At 42.3% G+C, this 23,218-nt stretch overlaps 1 protein-coding gene across 1 annotated transcript; it reads left to right on the top strand.

Moving 5' to 3' along the window:
* Positions 1–630: 630 nt before the first annotated feature.
* Positions 631–12,085, top strand: ces3 (carboxylesterase 3). The gene is made up of 13 exons (XM_026172500.1): positions 631–770; positions 4,851–5,052; positions 5,133–5,271; positions 6,523–6,656; positions 6,846–6,999; positions 7,150–7,254; positions 7,875–7,976; positions 8,228–8,368; positions 8,473–8,553; positions 8,717–8,858; positions 10,009–10,158; positions 10,705–10,777; positions 11,421–12,085. Exons 1-13 carry the CDS (start codon positions 704–706, stop codon positions 11,608–11,610), a joined length of 1,680 nt encoding a protein of 559 aa, XP_026028285.1. The 5' UTR covers positions 631–703; the 3' UTR covers positions 11,611–12,085.
* Positions 12,086–23,218: the final 11,133 nt, after the last annotated feature.

Here is a 23,218-nt window from a genome sequence, read left to right as displayed (position 1 = left end):
GATCATTCACTGAAGGGCCGCGGCAGAATGTGCACATTTCACAGTTATTTGGGTTTGTTTGTTGCATTTCACCTCATGTACCTCCTCTCAGTCTGACAGCAGTCTGTCCTAGAAACAGAGAACAGTTTGCATTTACCCTACTGTTAGGAGTATACTAGTGAGATCTGAGCGGGGTCAAAGAGCAGCATTTCTTCATTTTTGACTCTGCGGTCAGAGTCGTGCGTGGAGTTTAAATCAATAGACGACTACAATATTTATGCTGAGTGTTACGTCCCTCTGCAGCCCCTAATCTCCTCAATGCTTTCAGATGATGCTAATTGGCCACACCTAGTCAGGTGTGGATAAAAGCATACCTGAGGCAAGCTTCCAGGGAGCTCACTTGTCTTTGCCTTGGTGGCTCCAGCAATTTTAGCCGACCTGGTATTCCAGTTTAAGAAAAATCCTCTTCTCACTAACACTCTGGTGTTCATCTTTTTTTTAATGTTGCGACTTTTGAGCCGGGTCGTAGCACTGAGGCTATCGCATATTGAGTGGGTGTGAAAGAGGTTAAAAGTCTGTGTACTGGCTCTATGTTTTGAATGCTTGTGTGTTTGTGAGTGTATGGGAGGTGCTAAAGGAGGGCAGGATAGGGGAGGGGGGAGTCGAAGGCTATTTCTCTGAGACTGCTGTAATTCAGTCCGTCTTTTCTCTGAGCCTGGCCAGGATGAGAACAGCGCTGTTTATTGTTTATGTTCTACCTGTGCTGATTGTGGTAGCACAGGCAACACCAGGTGAGACAACGCTTCATTTGAGCTCTTTTCTGGGAGGCACATGGTAATGTCTGCAGACAGATGGCTGATTCATGGGTTCACCACAGAATATTATAGTATGTTAGCAGAGCAGAAAAGAAGGATTGTGTCAGATAAAGTATAATCATGCTGATATTTGACCAAAGGAAACAAGTTTGTTTTTGATGTTTGCTCCATGTACGCCTTCATCATTTTGCCCACCCCCTTGAAAGTTGGCAGGTGTGTTGGGGAGGATTTCAGTGCCAGGTCTGAGGTTTTTCTTTTGGATTAGTTAAGCTATTCTGGCTGAAAGTAGTTCAGTGTTTCCATGACAGTGAATGGTGTCTGCTTCAATCTCTGTGCAGGAAGAAAACCACACACACACACACGCATGCTTGTGGGGCTATTTTTCTGTGCACATTTCTTAATGCGTTCCTAAACCAGTTATCCCAAACGTTAACTACCACCCGAAGAAATAATGTGGGGTTCAGTTTCCATGAAAAGGCACTGGACTAGTAAAACCAAAACCATGTTAAATCATCGTGCTTCACTACATGCATGCTTCACACAGTTCACTGTTACAGGAAATATTCAGACAGCAGATGGCAGTAAGTGGCAATCAGACAGTAAAAATACACAGTAAAGGCCCACTAATGGAAAGCATTCTGTTAACTAGTTAAACCTACCTATTTGTTACAAAGAATCAATCTGCCACTGGGCTGGGGAAATCCACCTGATGAGTTTCTTCAAGGTAGGCTAAACATTTTAAAGCTACACAGATTATGTAACTCAAAGCTGATACAAAACACTTGGATTGAGACAATTAAGCTACACAGAAGCAATGATTGGACACAAAGAACAGCTTCACACATTTGGCATCTGTGAGCTGCTGCTCCACAGTCAGGAGGCCCGGGACAGGGCGGCATGTGGAAGTGCCAGAGGTCAAACCCTCTTTGCACAAAGCATACTGATTATGATTTATCACTAGTTTGTTTTTGTTTTTTTTAATATAAACCCTAATTCCAAAACATTGGGCTGTGAAATGTAAATAAAAACAGAATGCAGCTATTTTGCAAATCTCATAAACCCAAATTTTATTCACAGCAGAACACAAACATGTAAACAGTTTGAACTGAGAAAATGTGCAGTTTTAAACATGAAGGTCATTTTGAGCTTCACGCAACACGTGTAACGTCCCCTCTTTTTTTTTTTTTTTTTTTCAACAGACTGTAAATGTCTGGGAACTGAGAGCCATAGAAGATTCTAGTTGCTGGATAGTCCTGAGTCATATGTTTTCAGGTGGTGAAAGGTCAGCACTGCAGGCAGGCCAGTTCAGCATTTGGACGCTACTACTCTGAAGTCATGGGGCTGAAAAAGTGGTTTAGGATTATCTTGTAAGACCTTCTGCATGGCACGTCGCTCTAAACCCGCTGTAAACCATTCAGCACTGATGGTGCCTTTACAGTGCAAGCTGTCAATTACAGGGGCACTGAGAACTTCAAATATTCAACAGTCTTCACTTTGTCTCAGTCCATTTTAAATGAGCTTTGGCCCAGAGAAGACGGCGGTGTTTGTGGATCATGTTCACATGCTTCTCTGCAATGATGGAGCTTTAATCTGCATCTGTGGACAGAGAATAGTGTTCACTGACCGAGATGTCTGGTAGTGTACCTGAGATCAGGCACTGATTTCCATCACCGAATTATCCCTGCTTTAACGCAATGTTGCCCAAGGCACTGTCCATCCAATAAAGACATTGAGCCTGGACCCTTGGGCACAGAGATTTCACCACATTCTCTGAATCTCATAATGATGTTATGTACCGTACAGTCTTCTGCCTCTCTAAGATCCTTTTTTTACCCACTCACGTCACTGACCTGTAACCAGTTACCCTGGTTAGTTGTGAAATATTCTTATGGTTGTTTCTTTTAGTCACGATCCTGGGTCTTTGACCCTCTTTTGGAGTTGTGCTGTTTTGTTCAGAGATGGGCAGTAACGCGTTACTTCCCAGATTAAAGTAATCAGTAATCAGATTACAGTAACGCGTTACTGTAATCTGATTACTTTTTTCAAGTAACGAGTAAAGGGATTACTATTGCAAAAACGGTAATTAGATTACCATTACTTTCCCGTAGGAGCGCTGCGTTACTGCGTTACTAAAACCGTGATTTTTTTGCGAGAATGTCTCAGGACAGTGACGTAAGCGAGTGCCCCGTTCGTGACAACAGCTGTGTGCAGATCAACAGTGGATCATATATCCAGTGCAGAGAGAGTATGAGCGTGCAGCGTTTAAAGCGTGGAAGTACTGACCTTACTTTGAGTTTGATTCCATAAAAAGTGACAAAAACATTAGTGTCCGCTGTGCGTGGGAAGAAAACTTCTTTTTACAGCGAAAAAAACCCCTAAACTTCCGAGCAAGTACCGAGTAGCTGCGACGTGATGGGAAACTCACAGAGAAACTCGCGGATTCTTCCACTGACCGCGGCACACCTGCACCAGGGTAAACCTCCGCCTACCGCACTCCTGCTTTACAGGTGAAAATAGAGCAACAGGACCGCTGAGTCTTTGATGTTATTTATTTTCTGCTGTGTTTTACTTGCATCTATTTGAAAGACTGAGTGTAAACACAAAAAATATTTTATTTTATGTGCTGGAATGTGCAGAAAATAGGTTTCAATGTTAAACTAATTTATTCAAGTCAGAGAATGTTGCATATAATTAAATTTTTGCTTGATGCATAAAATTAAAAGATTAAAACTAATAAAACAAGTTTTAAAAAGAGACTTTTCCATTTGATTACATTTTGTATGATGGATTATGTAGAAAAAGTAGAATTGGGCTGAAAGATCTATCACTTTATCACCTATTCAGGTTGTAAATCGTGTTTTTAAAAAGTAACTAAGTCATTAATTACTTTTGAAAATAAGTAATCAGTAAAGTAACGGGATTACTTTTTTGGGGAAGTAATCAGTAATTAGTTACTGATTACTTTTTTCAAGTAACTTGACCAACACTGGTTTTGTTTGGTGTTGGAGATTTTCATATTCCAGCTATGTATTGGTTCTCTGTCTTTAGTTCCTAATGCCTCTGAGTTTTCATTCTTTACATTTCTAATTCTGTGGTTCTTGTTGCGCCTGTTTGGTCCAGTCTCACCTGTGTTTTGTTCTTCCTTCTGTCCCCTCCCCTACCTGTGCTGTCTCCATGGCACCGTGACACTGTTGTAGTCCTGTTCCTGTGTTCTCCCTTCATGTTGCTTTGTTCATTTCTGTGTTCGTCTCCATGTCTGTTTCTTGCCCAGTCCTTTTGTGCTCCCACTCGTGGTTCAGCCTCTCGTTATCCTGTGTGTGTATTTAAGTTCTCAGTTTCACTTTGTCCCTTGTAGTGTTGTCCCTGAATGCTCCGTGTTTCCCTCTTTTACTCTAAGTTAAGGTTTTCTCCTGGCCTGAGTTTTTGTATGCTTGTGTCAGTGAGTTTAAGAGTATCGTGTTACAGGTAATAACGGCGTCTTCTTTAGTTCACTCGTTTTGTTTCCGAGTCCTGCGTTTGGGTCTGACCTCTGCCGTCCACACAGGACTACGTCATACTTTTTAGTCAAACTTACAAAGCGTCGCTGCGCTCGTTTTAATCATTTGACATATTTGACTATTTTCTGTTGTGAACTAAATATGAGTTTGAGATTCGTATATCATTGCATTCTGCTTTTATTTGTATTTTACACGCTATCCAAAATGTTGCCTTTAAGTAATTTCAGTTTTCCATGTCAGTGTGTCATGTAAGTGCAACGTAAAATGTTAATTTTAAGAAAATAAAGTGTACTTGTTTGACATACATTCAGTTTATACGGAGCATATTTTTTTTACTTAATAATTAATTATGCTCTTGTGTTTTGGCAATGTATAAATAAAACTGCATTAAACTGAATGAATAATGATACTTTTCAGTCATGTGACCTGCAGATATAAATCTGCTTCTTACACCTTGAACTTCTACAAACAGAGAAACTAAAAGCTGTTAAGCGGTTAAGTTAAAAGACTTCTTCAGACTTAGATGCACAGCCCATTAACGGCACACTTCTTTCTTCAGCAGGGAGAAGTGACCTCGTGGTCTCGGCGAAAAATGGTCAAATCAGAGGAGAATATGTTAGTGTGAAAGGCACGGAGAGGAGGGCAAAGTGCTACCTGGGGATACCCTTCGCACAGCCGCCCGTGGGAGACCTCCGCTTCTCTGCTCCGCGGCCTGAGGAACCCTGGGAAGGTGTGAGAGACGGCACACAAGAGCCATCTATGTAAGTCACCAAAGAGCAGAACATTTTAACAGCACTCTCATTCTGAATCACACACTCTCCCTCATCTGTCTCCTTTTCAGGTGTATCCAGGATCCTGAACTAGTTGTGAATGTTTCAAAAACCATGTTGCTCGAATTCATCCCACCAGCAATTTCAGAGGACTGTCTGTATCTGAATGTCTACACTCCAGCTGAAGCAACTAAGGGGAACAAGCTTCCAGTGAGTAAAAGTGGCAGGGTGCAGGGATACAGAGTATCATAGTCTAATATTTTATATAGTATAATACAGCACTGATGCCATTTTCTGCACTAGATGAGTTTGGTGTCCTGGGCTCTTTTCCATTACAACCCTACTCCCTCCAGGTCAACAAATATTTACTACCTTAACTGAAGCCTCACAGACAGCAACACAAAGCTCACCCCAGACCTCCTGTTGCATCGTCCAAGCGACGCCTTCTTAATATGTGGGGTTCATTTTGCTCCTGAGTGGCTAACACTTCTAACAAAGCCTTTCTCCCATGGCTACACATTTTAGTAAAACATGCTCAATAGAGGAAGCATAGCAGAATGTTGTGCATTGTTTTCAGGCATCTAAATCCAGACTAAGGAGGTATCTCGCTCAGAGTCCTGCTATCTCCAAATATGCCTTATATGTTCTTGCAACAGTAAAGGTTAAGCAGTCACATACAGATCTTTATGGACACATCTTAGTGAGAGTCCCCTGATCCCCACTGACACGGCCACTGCAGGGACGACAGAGCCCGGACACGAGGTGTACGACTCGCCCATCAGTCACTGAGGTCACCAAGGTTTTTAAAAAAACTGAACTGAGGAGAGTCTGTTTGATAGTGAATATCAGATTCAGGTAGAACAAAGTCCTGCAGAGTGTGCTTCAGGATCATGGGATATCGGGGCCATTGCTATGGGCCAACTGTACAATTAAAGTGAGAGCTTGGTTTGCATTTCCAGGCATAATGTTCCTAGTGGGTGTTGGACTCCAGCAGGGGTGTCCTTTGCCACTGAGTCTGTTTCAAACTTTTATGGGTAGAATGTCTGGTTACAGCCGAGGGACAGAGGGTGCCACGACCGGTGGTTTCAGGATCTCATCTCTGCTTTGATGATGCGGCACTGCTGGCTTCAGTGAGTGATGATTGCCAGTGTGAAGTGGAGATTAAACTCTGAGTCGTGATTTTTATCTGAAAGAGGGTGGAGTGCCCACTCTGGCTTAAAAAAAAAATAAGTTGATGGCCAGAGTGAAGGAGACCTGAAGGGTTCCCAAGTACCTGTGGATCCATCTCAGCCCTTAAGCAAAGCAGAAAGGGCTGAGATGAGAGCCGAGTCATTTGTGGCGATAAGCAGCTTTCCATTTGACCGTGTGCTTCTACTACTTTAACTACCAGCGTTACCTTTTTCTTTTCCTCCAATCGGCATCGGTCAGGTGTGACATGCAGGTTCTTTGGCTGTGTTTCAGGTGATGGTGTGGATCCATGGAGGAGGTCTGGCTATGGGTGCAGCTTCACAGTATGATGGGGCTCCACTAGCTGTTTATGAAAACATAGTGATGGTTATTATTCAGTATCGACTCGGCATTCTGGGTTTCCTGAGGTAAGGAGTTGTTTTCCTTAACCTTTCAACATCCACCTGATCACATTAATTAAATTATTTCTAACAAAAGGTTGAGCTAACTCACAATCTACTGCCAATAATAACTCCAGCTGGTTCATCAGTCATGTGGTGGATATTATGAAGTTAAAGCAATCCAAATAAATTGTATCAACTCTTCTTCTTCCGAAGCACTGGAGATGAACACGCCCAGGGCAACTGGGGTTTCTTGGATCAGCTGGCAGCCCTGAGATGGGTGCAGGAAAATATTGAAGCCTTTGGTGGCGATCCGCAGACGGTCACAGTGGCTGGAGAATCTGCTGGAGGAATCAGTGCATCCATACTGGTAAGGAAGAAATCAGCATGTCAAATCAACCTGCTAAACATTTGTTTAAGCTCAAATATGAGCACCTCAAAGTTAATACTGAGTAATTCAAGTGTTTGAGTATTTCATAAGTGAATTTTACATGCATACTGTATGTCTCTTTTTGAACAGACTCTTTCTCCACAAGCAAAAGGACTGTTTCAGAGGGCAATCTTTCAAAGTGGAGTAGCAACACTTGGAACCTACACTACAAATCATCCTTTGTCTCAAGCGCAGGTGCTGAAATTTGAATGCGAGGAATTTGAAGTAGCTCACAGTGACTGCTCCATCAGCAGATCAACATATCTGCTTTGTAGCTCCTTTGAAGTAGCATCTAAATCTGGCCAAGAATGAACAGTTAATACTTCAGTGCTAATCAAGTCTTCACCACTATCTGAACAGACATGCATATAGATGCATTGTCCATGTTCAATTAAAAAAGAAATCCCGAGATGGTAACAGTGAAATTGCTCAGTTTAACCCTTTCATGGATGAATGATGACAATCACAAGTATTTTTATTCATCTTTACTCATGAAAAAAAGATTTTTGAACTCCTTTTTTCAAACATGTACTTTTCAAAGAGTTTTTTACATGTCCACTTAGGTGGACAACACTGGCTGACCAGTGGGTGGCAGGGTATGGAGTCACACATCAGTGTCCAATGTAGTGTTTTATGTGCAAGTATACCATCAACACTGACACAAATACAAGGAAACAGCCTTTGAATAGCTGTCCACTATGCGTGAAAGGGTTAAAGCTACACTAACTTCACTAAAGTTGGGTGAAGTTAGTGTAGTTGGGGCAGCAAGAGATTGTGTTGTTTGTGATTGTCATTCATGTCCCCCACATACCCAGATTGTTGCGAACCATATTGGATGTAACCACAGCAGCACAGAGGAACTGATCCGTTGTATGAAGGGGAAGAGTCAAGATGAATTGGTAGCCGCAACAAAGCAGGTAAATGATTGTGTTAACACGTGCAAGCAGATGTACTCTGAATTCACTGAGTGAAAAACAGACAATGAATCTGATGTTGTTCAAGCCAATTGTGTGAAAACCTGCTGGATTAGAGATTAATATCACGTGCAAGAATAATACTTAATTAAGGCCACTAGATGGAAGCATTTAAACACTCTCAGCTGGCAAACTCCAGCTTCCTGTATCCATTTGACCTCTGTTGGAAGTCATCAACAGTCACTTCTGTGCAGATGAAAATTTTCCTCGGGGCCGTGGTGGACGGCGAATTTCTGACTGACTTGGCAGAGGCTCTTCTTCAGAAACACGAAGTGCTGAAGGTTCCGGTACTGATGGGAATCACAAACCATGAATTTGGCTGGATCTTACCTCAGGTCGCACAGATACCTCTACACCACAGTCTCTGTGGCTGATTCCACTCTCCTAATGTGTTTCCTGTTTAAAGTCTTGATCTAAATTGTGTTTTTGTGGATTGCAGAGCTTCGCCGTTCCTGGGTGGGAGAATGGCATGAACAGAGAGACCGTGCTGGCAGTGGTGAACATGTTTAATCCTCCAGGGGTGAGCACAGCAACAGCTAGGCAGCTTTTCTTTATATCATTGATTCAATGATTTGATTGAAGTTGTGGTGAAGTTTTTTTTGAGCTCAGGTTAAAATTAGGACTAGGCGCTATAATAAAACTCACCTGATCTAATAGTTTCAAAACCTGTTTCTCTGTTCCAGGCCTCCTTTGTTAACAACCTCATTGTAGATGAATACCTGCAAGATGCTAAAACTCCAGAGGAGATCAGAGACAGATTCACTGAAATCATAGGAGACCTGCTGATGACACTGCCTGTTGTCCGAGTGGCCGGGTACCACTCAGGTTAGAGAACGGGCTAACTCATCCAGCATGCCTTTATATTTAAATATTAGAGCAGGTGGACTTCCAAGGACTCCCAAAACCACACATATAAGTGCCAGAAATGAAACACTGTCATTCAGTCAGTCTCGGGCCTCTCTATCAGAGACATTATGTGAAATGGGACTCAGCAAATCCTGAGCAGAAATCCAAACAAAACCAAAAAAACCAAACTGCTATCCTGGCCTTGCTTCCATACATCCGAGGCCAGGTCGCATCCCTATCCCCAGCCACCACCTCCGGCTTATCAAGGGAACACCAAGGCATTTCCAGGCCAGATGGGGGGTGTAATCTATTCAGCATGTCCTTGGTCTGTCTCGGGGTTCTTCCTGGTGGAACATGCCCAGAACACCTCACCCAGGAGTCACCTGGGAGGCATCCTTGTCAGATGCCCGAACCAACTAGACCCTTCCGGCTAGTCAGAGCCACTCTCGACAGAACGCCTTATCCTATCTCCAAGAGAGAGGCCAGCCACGCTTTATAGAAAGCTAATTTCCACCACTTGGATCCACAACCTGAGGCTAGGGATGTAGATTGACGGCTTTGCTTTTGCACTCAGCTCTTTCTTCACCACGACAGACCGATACAGCATCTGCATCACAGCAGCTATGGATGAATATAAAAAAGGTGACGATTCTACAATATATATATGTCTCTATTTAATATAATATATTAAATAGAGACTCCCAGGAATCAGATGATCTCCAGATGATCTCCAGTGAGCAGCACTTGGCGACAGCAGGAACTAACAGTCTCTCTGCTGAAACAGACTCAGGGAATAGAAAAGAGATGACACAAGCACAGGAGCTTAGAGACCATCCATGGTTTTTCAGTGGCTGGTTGGTTAAAGTTTGTGGTTTTGGTTAAAATAAACGCTTTTATCTTGTTAAAATCAATTCACAATGCGGCTAGCTTCTCTTTATTTCTGCGGTTATCAGTGTACCTATTTGTCAGCTTAGTTTTTGCTCCTTTAATCCAACTATAACTGATGCAAGGAAAGACGCTCCTCAAAGCTTTGTGCCAGTAGTGAATAGTGAGGGAAAAAGTTCACTTTGTTCTGTTTAAGCCCAGCATAACCATGCTCCTCTCATCTTTTGTCTCCTTGGCTGTTCAGACGTGGGCGTTCCAGTTTACATGTATGAGTTTGCATACCAGGCTGAGATATACAAACATAACAGGCCCAGCTTTGTGAAAGCAGATCATGCAGATGATGTCGGCTTGATGTTTGGTGGATGTTTCTGGAATGGAAATATAAAAATCTTAGGTAAGTGTGTGTAGTATATGCCCTATAATACATTTTTATTGTATCACTGATGGGGGAAAGTTGTGGCTAACAAATGGCTACAAAATGTTGTTTAAAAGGGACCTATTCTGCTTTCCCTTCTTTTCTGTCAGATGTGCATGACTTAATAAATCAAATAAAATTCCCAAAGTTCTAAATACTGAGGTCAGCACATGTACAGTAATCACTACGAGCCAAAAGGTGTAAGACAGCTCCTTTTCAGATAGTTTTTTCTATTCTTGCATCTATATGATGTCACAGAGAATGGATGTCCCTAATATGGGCATGTCGGGCACATAGCTCTGGCTGGGAGCACAGAAGCTCCACCCACATGCGGTTTCAACTCTGTTTATGTCAGTCAAAGGGGGAAGAGTTAGACCAGCTTGTTTCAGACAGAAGATCCAGATTATCAGAGTCCAAGAATAAAACTTTTGAGCTGAAATTGGGCAGAATACATCAGCTTTAACCTTAGAAGACTGAAAGTCAGAGGGCAGCTTTGTGACTGACCTTCCACTGTCCCATCTTCAGGCAACATCACCAAAGAGGATGAGAGATTTTGCAGGACGATGATGTCATACTGGGCTAATTTTGTCCGAGATGGGTGAGTAAAAACGGCTGCAAACCGCAAAACTACAGACCCTGTACTGTTGACTTCCTTCATGACATGCTGACTATCAACTGGTAGCAACTGATACAGGGCTGATGATGTACGGTATAGTAGAAACAGAAAAGATAACTCTTGACTGGCCTCAACAGGTCTGCTTGCTGTTACTAACAACCTGTCTGGGTTTATGAGTCAGGTTCAGGTTGGCGTCTGATCCAAATACAACACCTAATGGTTGCACGTTTGTCAGGGGAAATAGGTCACAGGTCAAGTCTATAACAGCACTAATGAGGCCCCGGGTTTGATCTCTGTTACCACCATGACGTTATCGAGGTTTTTCTTTTGGGATATAAGAAACATATCTTATCTCAGCTTTTCTCCTTCCAGCACATCAGCTTCCAGAACCAAATGCTTGACAGGAATTATTGCAATAAGTAATCAGTTTAATTAATATCAGCTGTGAGTGGCTGACAGGTGACTGCAGTAAATTTGCTGGTTGGAGTAGGAAATATTTAAAGGATGCAACCCACAAGGGCACACATGAGTGCAGTTGCCGTATACAAATGAAATGATGATATTTCTGCAGAATGAAATCGCAGGGAACATATACTGATGATCTTCTCTGCACTGACATCCCCAGCTCTCCCAATGGTCCTGGGCTGGTCAGCTGGCCTCAGTACAACAGGCAGAACCAGGAGTACATGGAGCTGGGCCCGACTCAGACCGTGAAACAGAAATTGAGGAAGGATAGGGTCCACTTTGCTACTGTCACCCTGCCTCTGAAGCTCAGAGAGTTGGAAGCAGCAGCCAAACTGGTGCCTGGAAACTGATGACTGATAAAGTTTTACAGCCCAAACTCTTTTTTTCTTTGTTTAAGAATAGATTAACTGAGTGTCTTTCACAACTCTTGTAATTCTAAGTGATTTGTAACAAAACTGTAATTAAAAAAAATGTAATTTAATTTTTTTAAATAGGCATTGTTGATATAAGATAATGCTTAATGAACTTTGAAAAGAATTTTGAAAGCAAAAAGAGAATTATCAGGTCTTTTAGGTTATGTACTTGATTTGCTGATTGATTACTTTCCTAAAATAATAAATTAATAAAATGTGCCACTTATAATTTAAAATGCAAAGGAACAATCTTCACATCAAGAGTTTTGACTATTCCATTGCATAACTAATTCTTACATATCTAGAATGAAGGAATATATCTTATTATCATGTATTCAGTCCTGCCCACACTCGGTGAACTCTCTGAGGACTTTAAAAGGACACTAAAATAAAGTTGAGTAATTCTGTCTGACACTTGAATTACTGAAGGTCTTACTGGGCAAAGGTCAGAGCCCCAGTTTTATGTTACAGGTAACACCGTATTTCTTCTATGAAAAATCAGACAGAAGACACAAAATACCAACAGCAAGGTTTGAAATGACTGGAAAACATAAAATGATTAAATGAGACATAAAACCAAAATGAGAAACTGAAACTAACCAAGAAAATGTCAAAATAAAATCAACTCAAAAAATAATAAGTAAAAATAATAAAAGTAACTGCAAATGATGCAAGACACCCTCAAAGACACAAATAAAAAAGTGACTTAGTAACATCAAGGGTGTCAAGTTCAGTTTGTAAGCACAGAGTCACTCCGCTCAGTCTGAGCTGCCAGAATATAAAACTCCAAAGACAAACCTGCACTACATGAAGCCTGTCACGGTTCAGCGGCTGCAACAAGTTTTTAGTCCAGCACAGAGCCCTGTCCTTTATACCCCATATTCATACGGGACACTGTTAGGATGGCCTGTAGTGGCTGGGTTCAAATAGGAGGCTTGAGGCAGAGATGAGGTGTGTTTATTCACCTATATTAAAATTCCAAAAACATAACATGAAATAAAACAATGTAGCCCAGGGGTGGGACATGGATCCAGCAACGGCCTCTGATGTTATCTGGCACCCCTTTATAGACTGCTGCTAATTGGCCCTCAAGCCATACCATTATCTGGGGTTCCATACTAAACTACACACACCTTTCTTACCTCATAACCTTTATTAATATCACACCAATGCTGTGTACATAATAACCATAATTACAATCATTAAATAAATATATCCCACTTGGCCTACCGACTACAATCTACAGTAAAGGAATATGGCTATCCAATCCTCACTTTAATCACCTGGTACCACCAGGAAACATTAAAAAGGCACTCAAGACACCTGGGAACTCTTTTGGCTGCCACACCTTCAAGTGAAGCTGGAAGACTGCCCACAAAGAAACCCTACAGTCAAATAATCAATAAAAACATAAACTTTTTAATGAGTGACCTTTCCTTTAATATAAATTTTTAAATCACTCATATGTGTTTTATATGGACAAGTAATAAATACAGACAGCTTGTATAGATCTGGGTAGAATGAATGTGAAAGAGGCAGAAAACCTCCAGAGGATACCAGCTGACCTGCAGATACTATGGATGTGGGCATACAGATGGGGAAAATGTCTGAAGTAGCAGCCGTGACTGCCACGATTGACTGAACTGGATGGATCTCTTGAAGCAGGAGCTGAAGGCCGGTTAAGTTTGATTAATCAACAATGAGATTTCCACATAGGATTGGTCAAACCCCATTAACAACAGCCGCTTCCAATGCTGCTGACCAGTAGGGTTCTGACAGACTGCGAGACAGACAAAGAGGAAAGTGGGAAGCATCTTCAGAAGCAGCAAGCATGAAGAAAAGGTGGGAGTGCAGAGTCTGGACTTTAAATACAAACACCGACAGGAAGAGAGCTGGCTGGTGTGGTTTAGAGAAGAAAGGCAGATCCTGTGTGTGTGCGGGGGGGGAGTGGAGTCCAGGTGGAAGGGAAGTGAGGACAGGAGGTGGTGATTGTAACAGGCAACAGTTTAGGTGCAGGTGAAGGCAACAGAGATGATAATCAGGTGTTGCATAGATATGGTGTTAAGGAGAAAAATGAACGATAACAGTGGGTTTTGTGAAAAGGATACATACGGCTGTGGTGAACACATATCTCAACAATAGTGAGAAACCTAGTGTAACATATAAAGTACACAGAGGTGGACTACAGAAGAAGGCCCATTCTGACAGTGAGAGGAGACTAAGGTGGTGTCAGGGGAAGATGTTTCTGTATCTCGTGGCAGTTCGTAGGATGACTCCGAAAATCAAGAACAGGAAACTGGTGAAGGCAGAGGCATAAATTAAGTGGTTTGGAAGCTGAAGAGAGAAGAATGTTGCTCATGGTTCAGGGAGGACACGGGCTCTGGGTGGAAAGGAAAAATGACCAGATGACTGGGAAAGTACAGCTGAAATGGTGAGGGGACATTGCAATGAAGGTATTTGGTGTATCAACTTGAGCAAAAACAGAGGAGGAACAGGAAGTATTCAAAGAAAGAAACGCAGGATAGTCGGGGAGAAGAAGAAAGTACAGGAGTGCTGGGAGGTGATAAGGACTAGGCTAGGCAGAGAAATGGAGCTGCAAAGGATATTACCAATTAATAATTAATATTAAAAACAACAGTGTATATGCATTTATGTGCTTTTATGCAGCATGCTTACGTAAACTCATTGAAATCTGTGTTTTTATGTTTAAATGATATAAAACTGCTTTTCTCTTTTCTTTTGTACATGTTTGGTGCTTTTAAAGGTCAAATATTGACTCAGTCACCAAATGACCTATTTTCTCATGTTTTTTAGCGCTCTTGAACTGGACATGTGTGTGCTTAATAGACTGGCAAATTACAGCAGGATTTTCCTATCCTCGGTCAGAAGGCACAGGTGACTTATATGATGAAAGAGAGGGTCCACAGCAATGATAATTAGGGTTCTTTTAATCCAAACATCTCCAGAAGTGAATTCATGTGAGTATATGTATACATGTGTGTGGTTCTGTAAAATAACAGAAATTACAATTAGCAAACAATTAAAGTCAACCAAACTGGTCTAAATAATACAGAAAGGGTTGAACAGAAATGACTAAACACCACCCCCTGGTGGACACAAATGGGCTGCTGCACAGGGATAGACTCCATCTTTACTTTGGGCAGCTCAGTTCACAAGGGTAGCGCCATTTTAGTCAAATCAGCGTGAATATACAGTGTCTCGTGGCTACACGAACAGCTGGAAAACTCTACTAAGCATCACCCAATGTACATAGCTAAGTATATGATAAGTTACAACCATAGAACAAACAAATACAAGGCACTTACTTATCATTCACGCACACGCACTACACATGTTCAGTACAACAGCCCAGCTCCACCAGCGCTATCAAGGTGGACCAGCGCAAACACAAACAAGGGATGGGAGGAATGTACCATCTTAGCAGTGGTTAGAGGGGGTCCGTGGAACAGTCTATATACACAAATCACAGGGGTTTTCTACAGCTGTGTTGCATTTTACTGATATATTTTCATGATCTTTGTTTTTTTTATAACCATTTGATAATATCTCTGTCACAGACTGCCAGGGCAGACCGCGTGGAGTGAGTAGAGGACCCAAGAGCAGACAGAGGCAAGGGGACAAAACTGGACTTAAGAAAAGGCGAGCCTTTATTTAGGGCTGAAAAGTCACAGAAAAAAACAAAGAATCTGAGAGAAAACCTGAACATAGACCGGGAAACTATGACTCTTACTGTGATTTTATACTATAACTAAACAACATAAACTATGACTTACTAGGACTTGACTGGGAAACCGTGACAAGGAGTAGGGGAGATAACACAGACGACATGACACTGAACACAGCAAGACTGAGGACTACATACACACATGAGGTGATCAGAGGAAGTGGAGACACGTGAGGACACAGCTGACTAGAATGAAACATAATGACAACACAGGAGAGAGTAAAACTAAATGCAGTGAAAAAAGAACACCAGACTCTTTCAAAATAAAACAGGAAACACAGTGACATAGACATGAAACAAACTTGACAACAAGAGCCACACAGACATGACACATGACAGGTAGCAGCAGACAGCCCATCCTGATGCTTTTCTCATCCTGACTGGGGATTTCAATCATGCAGACTTAAAGTGCGTGTTTCCAAAAATACAACAACACATAGACTTTCCAACAAGGGGAAATAACACACTGGACTTTGTTTACACCACCCAGAGAGCAGCTTACAAAGCTTTTCCCCTCCCCCACCTCGGCGCCTCAGACCATATCACTGTCATGCTAATGCCTGCCTACAGACCGCTCGTTAAAGTCACCAAACCGGTTCGTAAGCAGATAAAAGTGTGGCCAGAAGGGTCTTCAGAGGCTTTACAGGACTGCTTCAACACCACAGACTGGAACATGTTTAAGCAGGCTGCCACCTATAACAACACCACTGACCTCCAGGAGTACGCAGAGACTGTTACTGCCTACATCAACAAGTGTATTGAGGATGTAACAGTCACGAAAACCATAACTGTCCGGGCCAATCAAAAACCATGGATGACAGGAGAGGTCTACAGGCTGCTGAAAGCTCGGAATGTTGCCTTCAGAGATGGAGACGAGGCAAGCCTGAGGACAGCTAGGGCCAACCTTTCCCGTGGCATCAGAGAGGCTAAGAGACAGTACTCCAGGAAAATATCTCATCACTTCAAAGACAGCAGAGACTCACGGAGCCTGTGGCGGGGCATTCAGACCATCACAGATTACAAGCCCCCACCACAGACCTGTGATAGCACTATCCCCCTGCTGAACGAGCTGAACACTTTCTTTGCTCGCTTTGAAGTCCAAAACAGCACCACTGCACAGAAGACCCCACCCCCTCCTGGTGACCAGGTGATGACTCTGTCCCCGGACAGCGTGAGGAGATCCCTCAGCAGGATCAATGCACGTAAAGCTCCGGGTCCTGACAACATTCCTGGTCGTGCACTGAGAGACTGTGCAGTGGAACTCACTGATGTCTTCACAGACATCTTCAACATATCACTCATCCAGGCTGTCGTCCCCACATGTTTTAAAGCCACCACAATCATTCCGGTTCCAAAAAAAGTCATCTCCCTCCTGCTTTAATGACTACCATCCTGTTGCACTTACTCCCATCCTGATGAAGTGCTTCGAACGACTAGTCATGCAACACATCAAGACTGTCCTGCCCCCCTCCCTGGATCCCTTCCAGTTTGCGTATCGGCCCAATCGCTCAACCGATGATGCCATCTCCACTGCACTCCACTCAGCACTCACACACCTGGACAAAAAAGATTCATATGTTCGAATGCTGTTCATAGACTTCAGTTCAGCATTCAACACTATAATCCCCCAACAGCTCACTCAAAAACTGGTCCAGCTGGGGCTCAACACCTCACTGTGCAACTGGCTGTTGGATTTCCTCACCGGAAGACCTCAAGCAGTACGGGTCGGCAGTAACACATCCAGCACCATCATTTTAAACACGGGGGCCCCGCAGGGATGTGTGCTGAGCCCCCTCCTCTTCACTCTGCTGACCCATGACTGCACTCCATCATACAGCTCCAACCTCTTCATCAAGTTTGCGGACGACACAACGGTGGTGGGTCTCATTAGCAACAGGGATGAGACCGACTACAGAAGTGAGGTGAGACGCCTGGCCACGTGGTGTGCTGACAACAATCTCTCTCTGAATGTGGAGAAGACGAAGGAGATTGTTGTGGACTTCAGGAGAATGCACACCCAACATGCTCCTCTGACCATTGACGGAGCGTCTGTGGAGAGAGTGAGCAGCACCAAGTTCTTGGGTGTGCACATCACAGAGGATCTCTCCTGGACGTACAACACCACAGCACTGGCCAAGAAATCACAGCAGCGTCTCTTCTTTCTCCGCAAACTAAGAAGAGCAGGAGCACCAGCCCCCATCTTGCACACTTTCTACAGAGGCACCATCGAGAGCATCCTGTCGAGCTGCATCACTGTGTGGTTTGGAGCCTGCAATGCGTCCTGCCATAGAACCCTCCAACGCATAGTGAGAGCTGCAGAGAGGATCATTGGTGTCTCTCTCCCCTCCCTCCAGGACATTTACAGCACCCGTCTCACTAAAAAAGCCCTTTGCATAGCGGCTGATCCCACGCACCCAATGCAAAGCTTCTTCAAGCTGCTGCCGTCGGGGAGGAGACTGCGGAGTCTCCAGGCCAGGACCAGCAGGCTGAAGGACAGCTTCATCCATCAGGCTGTCAGGAAGCTTAACTCCCTCCCGATTCTGCCCCCTCTCCCCTCTCTCCTCCACGGTCTCACTGAACTCTGTCACACACACTCACACACACACACTCTCTGACTCACTCACTGGCCTGCACCAGTTACCAGTCACTTTGTGGAGCATTGGACTGCCATTACCTCATAAGACTTTGTGTTACACTATCTCATACCGTACATTACCAAATCTCCATTTGCACTATTTGCCTATTTGCACTACTCTGCCTGGTTTGCACTCAATGTCATTTACCCTTATATTGTATATTGTATAGCTTTCTTGTTATATGTAAAATTGTATTATATTATTTAATTTTTTTTACTTTAAAATATTTTACTTGCATTTTTAATCACTCTTATATTTAAATGTTCATTTTCTATTTTATCTAGGGATTGAGAGTAACGAAGTTTCTATTCTCTGTATGTCCTGTACATGTGGCAGAATTGACAATAAAGTTGACTTTGACTTTGACTTTGAGGTAGGCGCACGAACCAGGGAGACTGAGTACAGGGGGAGATGACAAAAGGAATTTAAAAAACAAAGGACTAAACAGCAACCTGGAAATTAACTAGACAAGCCAAACCGAAACTAGAACATCAATGAATACAAAATGATACATTAAAAACCCACATACTAGGTCACACAACCCAGTACCATGACAATCTCTGGAGTAGGTGACACTCAAGGGGATAATTTTCTTTGGAAGAAGAGTCATATCAGCGATCTATGAAACGCCCCTTTGTAATTGGTCAGATGCTGGCAGTTCCTTCCCTTTCATGTGAACGTGCTGAGAAAACCCTGAAATGACTTCATGATAACCGTTTAGGGTAAATTCAGCATATGGGTATGCTGAAATTGCTTCCTGGATTAGGGCCTTGGTCAAGTTGTTGTTAGAGTACAAATGAACCAAACTTTAACTAAAGAACTCAAAGAGCACAGCTTGTCCCAAAGTGAAAGGGCTATACTAAAACGATGTTTTATGATGTTTTTATCACAGTATGCTGACGCCAGTCTGCTTTGATAACAACAGCTGATTAGGTTTTGAATTAATATTTGATTATTTTTCCACTGAGGTGAGGACTTTGTAATTGTTCTGTTTGCTTGTTTGTGTGTTTGAAATATAGCACTCAGAGCTTTCAAGACAGTGTGTTGAAATTTAGAGTGATGGTATATACCAATAACAGCTCAAGCTGATTTCATTTTGTTTAAATCTGTGAAAACTTCTTCATGGATTTTCTTCAAACTTCGCAACAACAAACTAGGCCTTGGAGGACTTTGACCTTAATTGTTTGGTCAAAGTTGACTTTAGAAATTTATTTTTTCATGAAACCAGATTATAAAAGGGCATGGAGAGAGCTGCACAACACACTTGCCGATGGCGCGATATGGCAGCCTCGCTTCTGTCAGTCTGCCCCAGGACAGCCGTGGCTACAACTGTAGCCTCCACCAGTGTGTGAATGTGAATGAATAGTGGAATTGTAAAGCGCTTTGGGCGCCTAGAAAAGCACTATATAAATGCAATCCACTATTAACTATTATTAGAAACAAAGCACTCAGATATCACAATGATATCATAATGTTTGGCATGAATCATACATTGCATGAATAAAAATGAACTTTTACAGCTTATAGAAGCCGAAGATTTCAGCCAATAAGATGTCATAGCATATCATATCAAATGTACAGTGGGGCAAAAAAGTATTTAGTCAGCCACCGATTGTGCAAGTTCCCCCACTTAAAATGATGACAGAGGTCAGTAATTTGCACCAGAGGTACACTTCAACTGTGAGAGACAGAATGTGAAAAAAAAAAAAAAATCCATGAATCCACATGGTAGGATTTGTAAAGAATTTATTCGTAAATCAGGGTGGAAAATAAGTATTTGGTCAATAACAAAAATACAACTCAATACTTTGTAACATAACCTTTGTTGGCAATAACAGAGGTCAAACGTTTACTATAGGTCTTTACCAGGTTTGCACACACAGTAGCTGGTATTTTGGCCCATTCCTCCATGCAGATCTTCTCGAGAGCAGTGATGTTTTGGGGCTGTTGCCGAGCAATACGGACTTTCAACTCCCGCCACAGATTTTCTATGGGGTTGAGGTCTGGAGACTGGCTAGGCCACTCCAGGACTTTCAAATGCTTCTTACGGAGCCACTCCTTTGTTGCCCGGGCGGTGTGTTTTGGATCATTGTCATGTTGGAAGACCCAGCCTCGTTTCATCTTCAAAGTTCTCACTGATGGAAGGAGGTTTTGGCTCAAAATCTCACGATACATGGCCCCATTCATTCTGTCCTTAACACGGATCAGTCGTCCTGTCCCCTTGGCAGAAAAACAGCCCCATAGCATGATGTTTCCACCCCCATGCTTCACAGTAGGTATGGTGTTCTTGGGATGCAACTCAGTATTCTTCGTCCTCCAAACACGACGAGTTGAGTTTATACCAAAAAGTTCTACTTTGGTTTCATCTGACCACATGACATTCTCCCAATCCTCTGCTGTATCATCCATGTGCTCTCTGGCAAACTTCAGACGGGCCTGGACATGCACTGGCTTCAGCAGCGGAACACGTCTGGCACTGCGGGATTTGATTCCCTGCCGTTGTAGTGTGTTACTGATGGTGACCTTTGTTACTTTGGTCCCAGCTCTCTGCAGGTCATTCACCAGGTCCCCCCGTGTGGTTCTGGGATCTTTGCTCACCGTTCTCATGATCATTTTGACCCCACGGGATGAGATCTTGCGTGGAGTCCCAGATCGAGGGAGATTATCAGTGGTCTTGTATGTCTTCCATTTTCTGATGATTGCTCCCACAGTTGATTTTTTCACACCAAGCTGCTTGCCTATTGTAGATTCACTCTTCCCAGTCTGGTGCAGGTCTACAATACTTTTCCTGGTGTCCTTCGAAAGCTCTTTGGTCTTGGCCATGGCGGAGTTTGGAGTCTGACTGTTTGAGGCTGTGGACAGGTGTCTTTTATACAGATGATGAGTTCAAACAGGTGCCATTCATACAGGTAACGAGTGGGGGACAGAAAAGCTTCTTACAGAAGACGTTACAGGTCTGTGAGAGCCAGAGATTTTCCTTGTTTGAGGTGACCAAATACTTATTTTCCACCCTGATTTACGAATAAATTCTTTACAAATCCTACCATGTGGATTCATGGATTTTTTTTTCACATTCTGTCTCTCACAGTTGAAGTGTACCTCTGGTGCAAATTACTGACCTCTGTCATCATTTTAAGTGGGGGAACTTGCACAATCGGTGGCTGACTAAATACTTTTTTGCCCCACTGTGTTTGTATACACATTTCAAGACCAAAGTATACCAAAGTGCTTTCCAGTAAAACCGTGATACAGACAAAATCACAATATAAAATATAAATTAGAGATATAAAATAATTACATAATATAAATGCAGAGCCAGATAAAAATCACACTAATTAGCCTCAAATGCCAGGCTAAACAAGATGTTTTTAGACGTGATTTAATAGGTTGAATAGAATCTTATGCACAAATGTCAAGAGGAAGATTATTCCTTAATTTGGGTGCGGCAATGGCAAAGGCACGGTCTCCTCTGATCTTCAGCCGAGACCTAGGTTGCACTAAGAGAAGTTGACCCGATGATCTTAGTGCTCTCCTATACAGACAGATGAAATCTGCTAAGAAATCAGGTGCCATATTATTTAGGATTTTATAAGTAGACAATGAGATTTAAAATCGATTTGATATTTGATAGGAAGCCAATGTAAGTTGGCTAAAACAGGAGTGATGGAATCATACCTTCTAGTGCCGGTTAAGAAATGTGCTGCAGCATCTTGGACCAACTGGAATCGCTGAAGGAGGGAAGATTGGAGGCCCAAATAAAGAGAGTTACATTAATCTAGTCTTGAAGTGATGAATGCATGAATAAGTTTCTCCAGATCTTTGCGTGGTATATAAGGTTTAGCCTTAGAAATTTGGCGTAGTTGATGGAAGCTAGTTTTTACCACAGTAGACACCTGTTTATCCAGTTTGAAGGAACTATCCATAAAAACTCCAAGATTCCTAACAGCATCAGTGAGGTGAACAGAAACAGGCCCGAGTGTGCCAGTCAGTTGTCCCAGAAAATATTTCTATCAAAAACAATAATTTCCGTCTTCTTTTCATTTAGAGTAAGAGAGTTATACGATAACGAGTCTTTGAAATCCCTCCAACAATTAAACAGAGGATGTAGTGAAGATGAAACATCCCCAGTCAAGTGGAGGTAGATTTGAATATCATCAGCACAGCAATGAAAAGAGACATTATGGACCTTTATGGCAAACATGCACCCTCGTAGCAGCATTGTAGACAGACCCACATGGACCACAGTGCTCTGTACTGCTTCACAAAAAACAGTGAGTGATGTCATGATGTCCATCTTTCACAAACAGTCTCTGGTTTCAGTGTTAATGTTCAACAGGTTCAGGTGACTATAGACAGATTTATCGTGAAATTTATAGTGAGGAGGAGAGGCTCCACTTCCTGATTACAATGAACACACAGTAAAATAAACACACACACACACACACTGCTTTTTTTTAAAAAAAAAAACAAAACAACAACAACAACAGCTGGAGATGAATCATAAACAGTTGGTGGCATAAATCAATGTTTAAACTAAGATTAACACTGCTACTTTTACAGAGGTTACTGTGTTCAATCATTCTATGAGAGCTTCAGATTCTCCCCTCATTGAGAAAAAAACAGAAAAGTTAATCATATCCATCTTGGCACTTCACAGAAGATATTCTTAATCTTAAGAGTTCCACTTCTTGGCCAAAATATTTAAAGTTTTAGAGAGAAACAAACATTCAATAAAAAATTACAGCCATCATACTTGACTTCTAAATAAAACTTAAATATAAATCTCTATGCATAATTGAAATTCTGTTTCAGGTTCCCCAGAATCCCTCCAAATTGAAAAATGACCTGATTGTGGTTGCATGAACTCCATGGATTTTATTCCAGACTGCAACTCAACAACAGAGCAAGATCTCATCTTCTGAAGTTCTGATGAGGTTGAGAGTCGATGAGCAGTCTCATTAAGCAAATCAAGATCCCCCTTGATCCTTTACCCTGCAGATGAACTGCTTTCACTGGATGTGTTTAACAGAAGAATTCTGTTTCCTGGACAGTTTGCTGGGACTTTTTTTTATTATCATGTAATGATTTCCTGAAATATTTCCAGGGTATCTGAAAATTTCAAGCTATGATAATTAATTTATTCATAACTTCTGCTAATTTTCTC

Source organism: Astatotilapia calliptera, chromosome 7, assembly GCF_900246225.1.
Source record: "Astatotilapia calliptera chromosome 7, fAstCal1.2, whole genome shotgun sequence".
Lineage (NCBI taxonomy): Eukaryota > Metazoa > Chordata > Actinopteri > Cichliformes > Cichlidae > Astatotilapia > Astatotilapia calliptera.
This window is presented reverse-complemented; position numbering and strand designations above follow the sequence as displayed.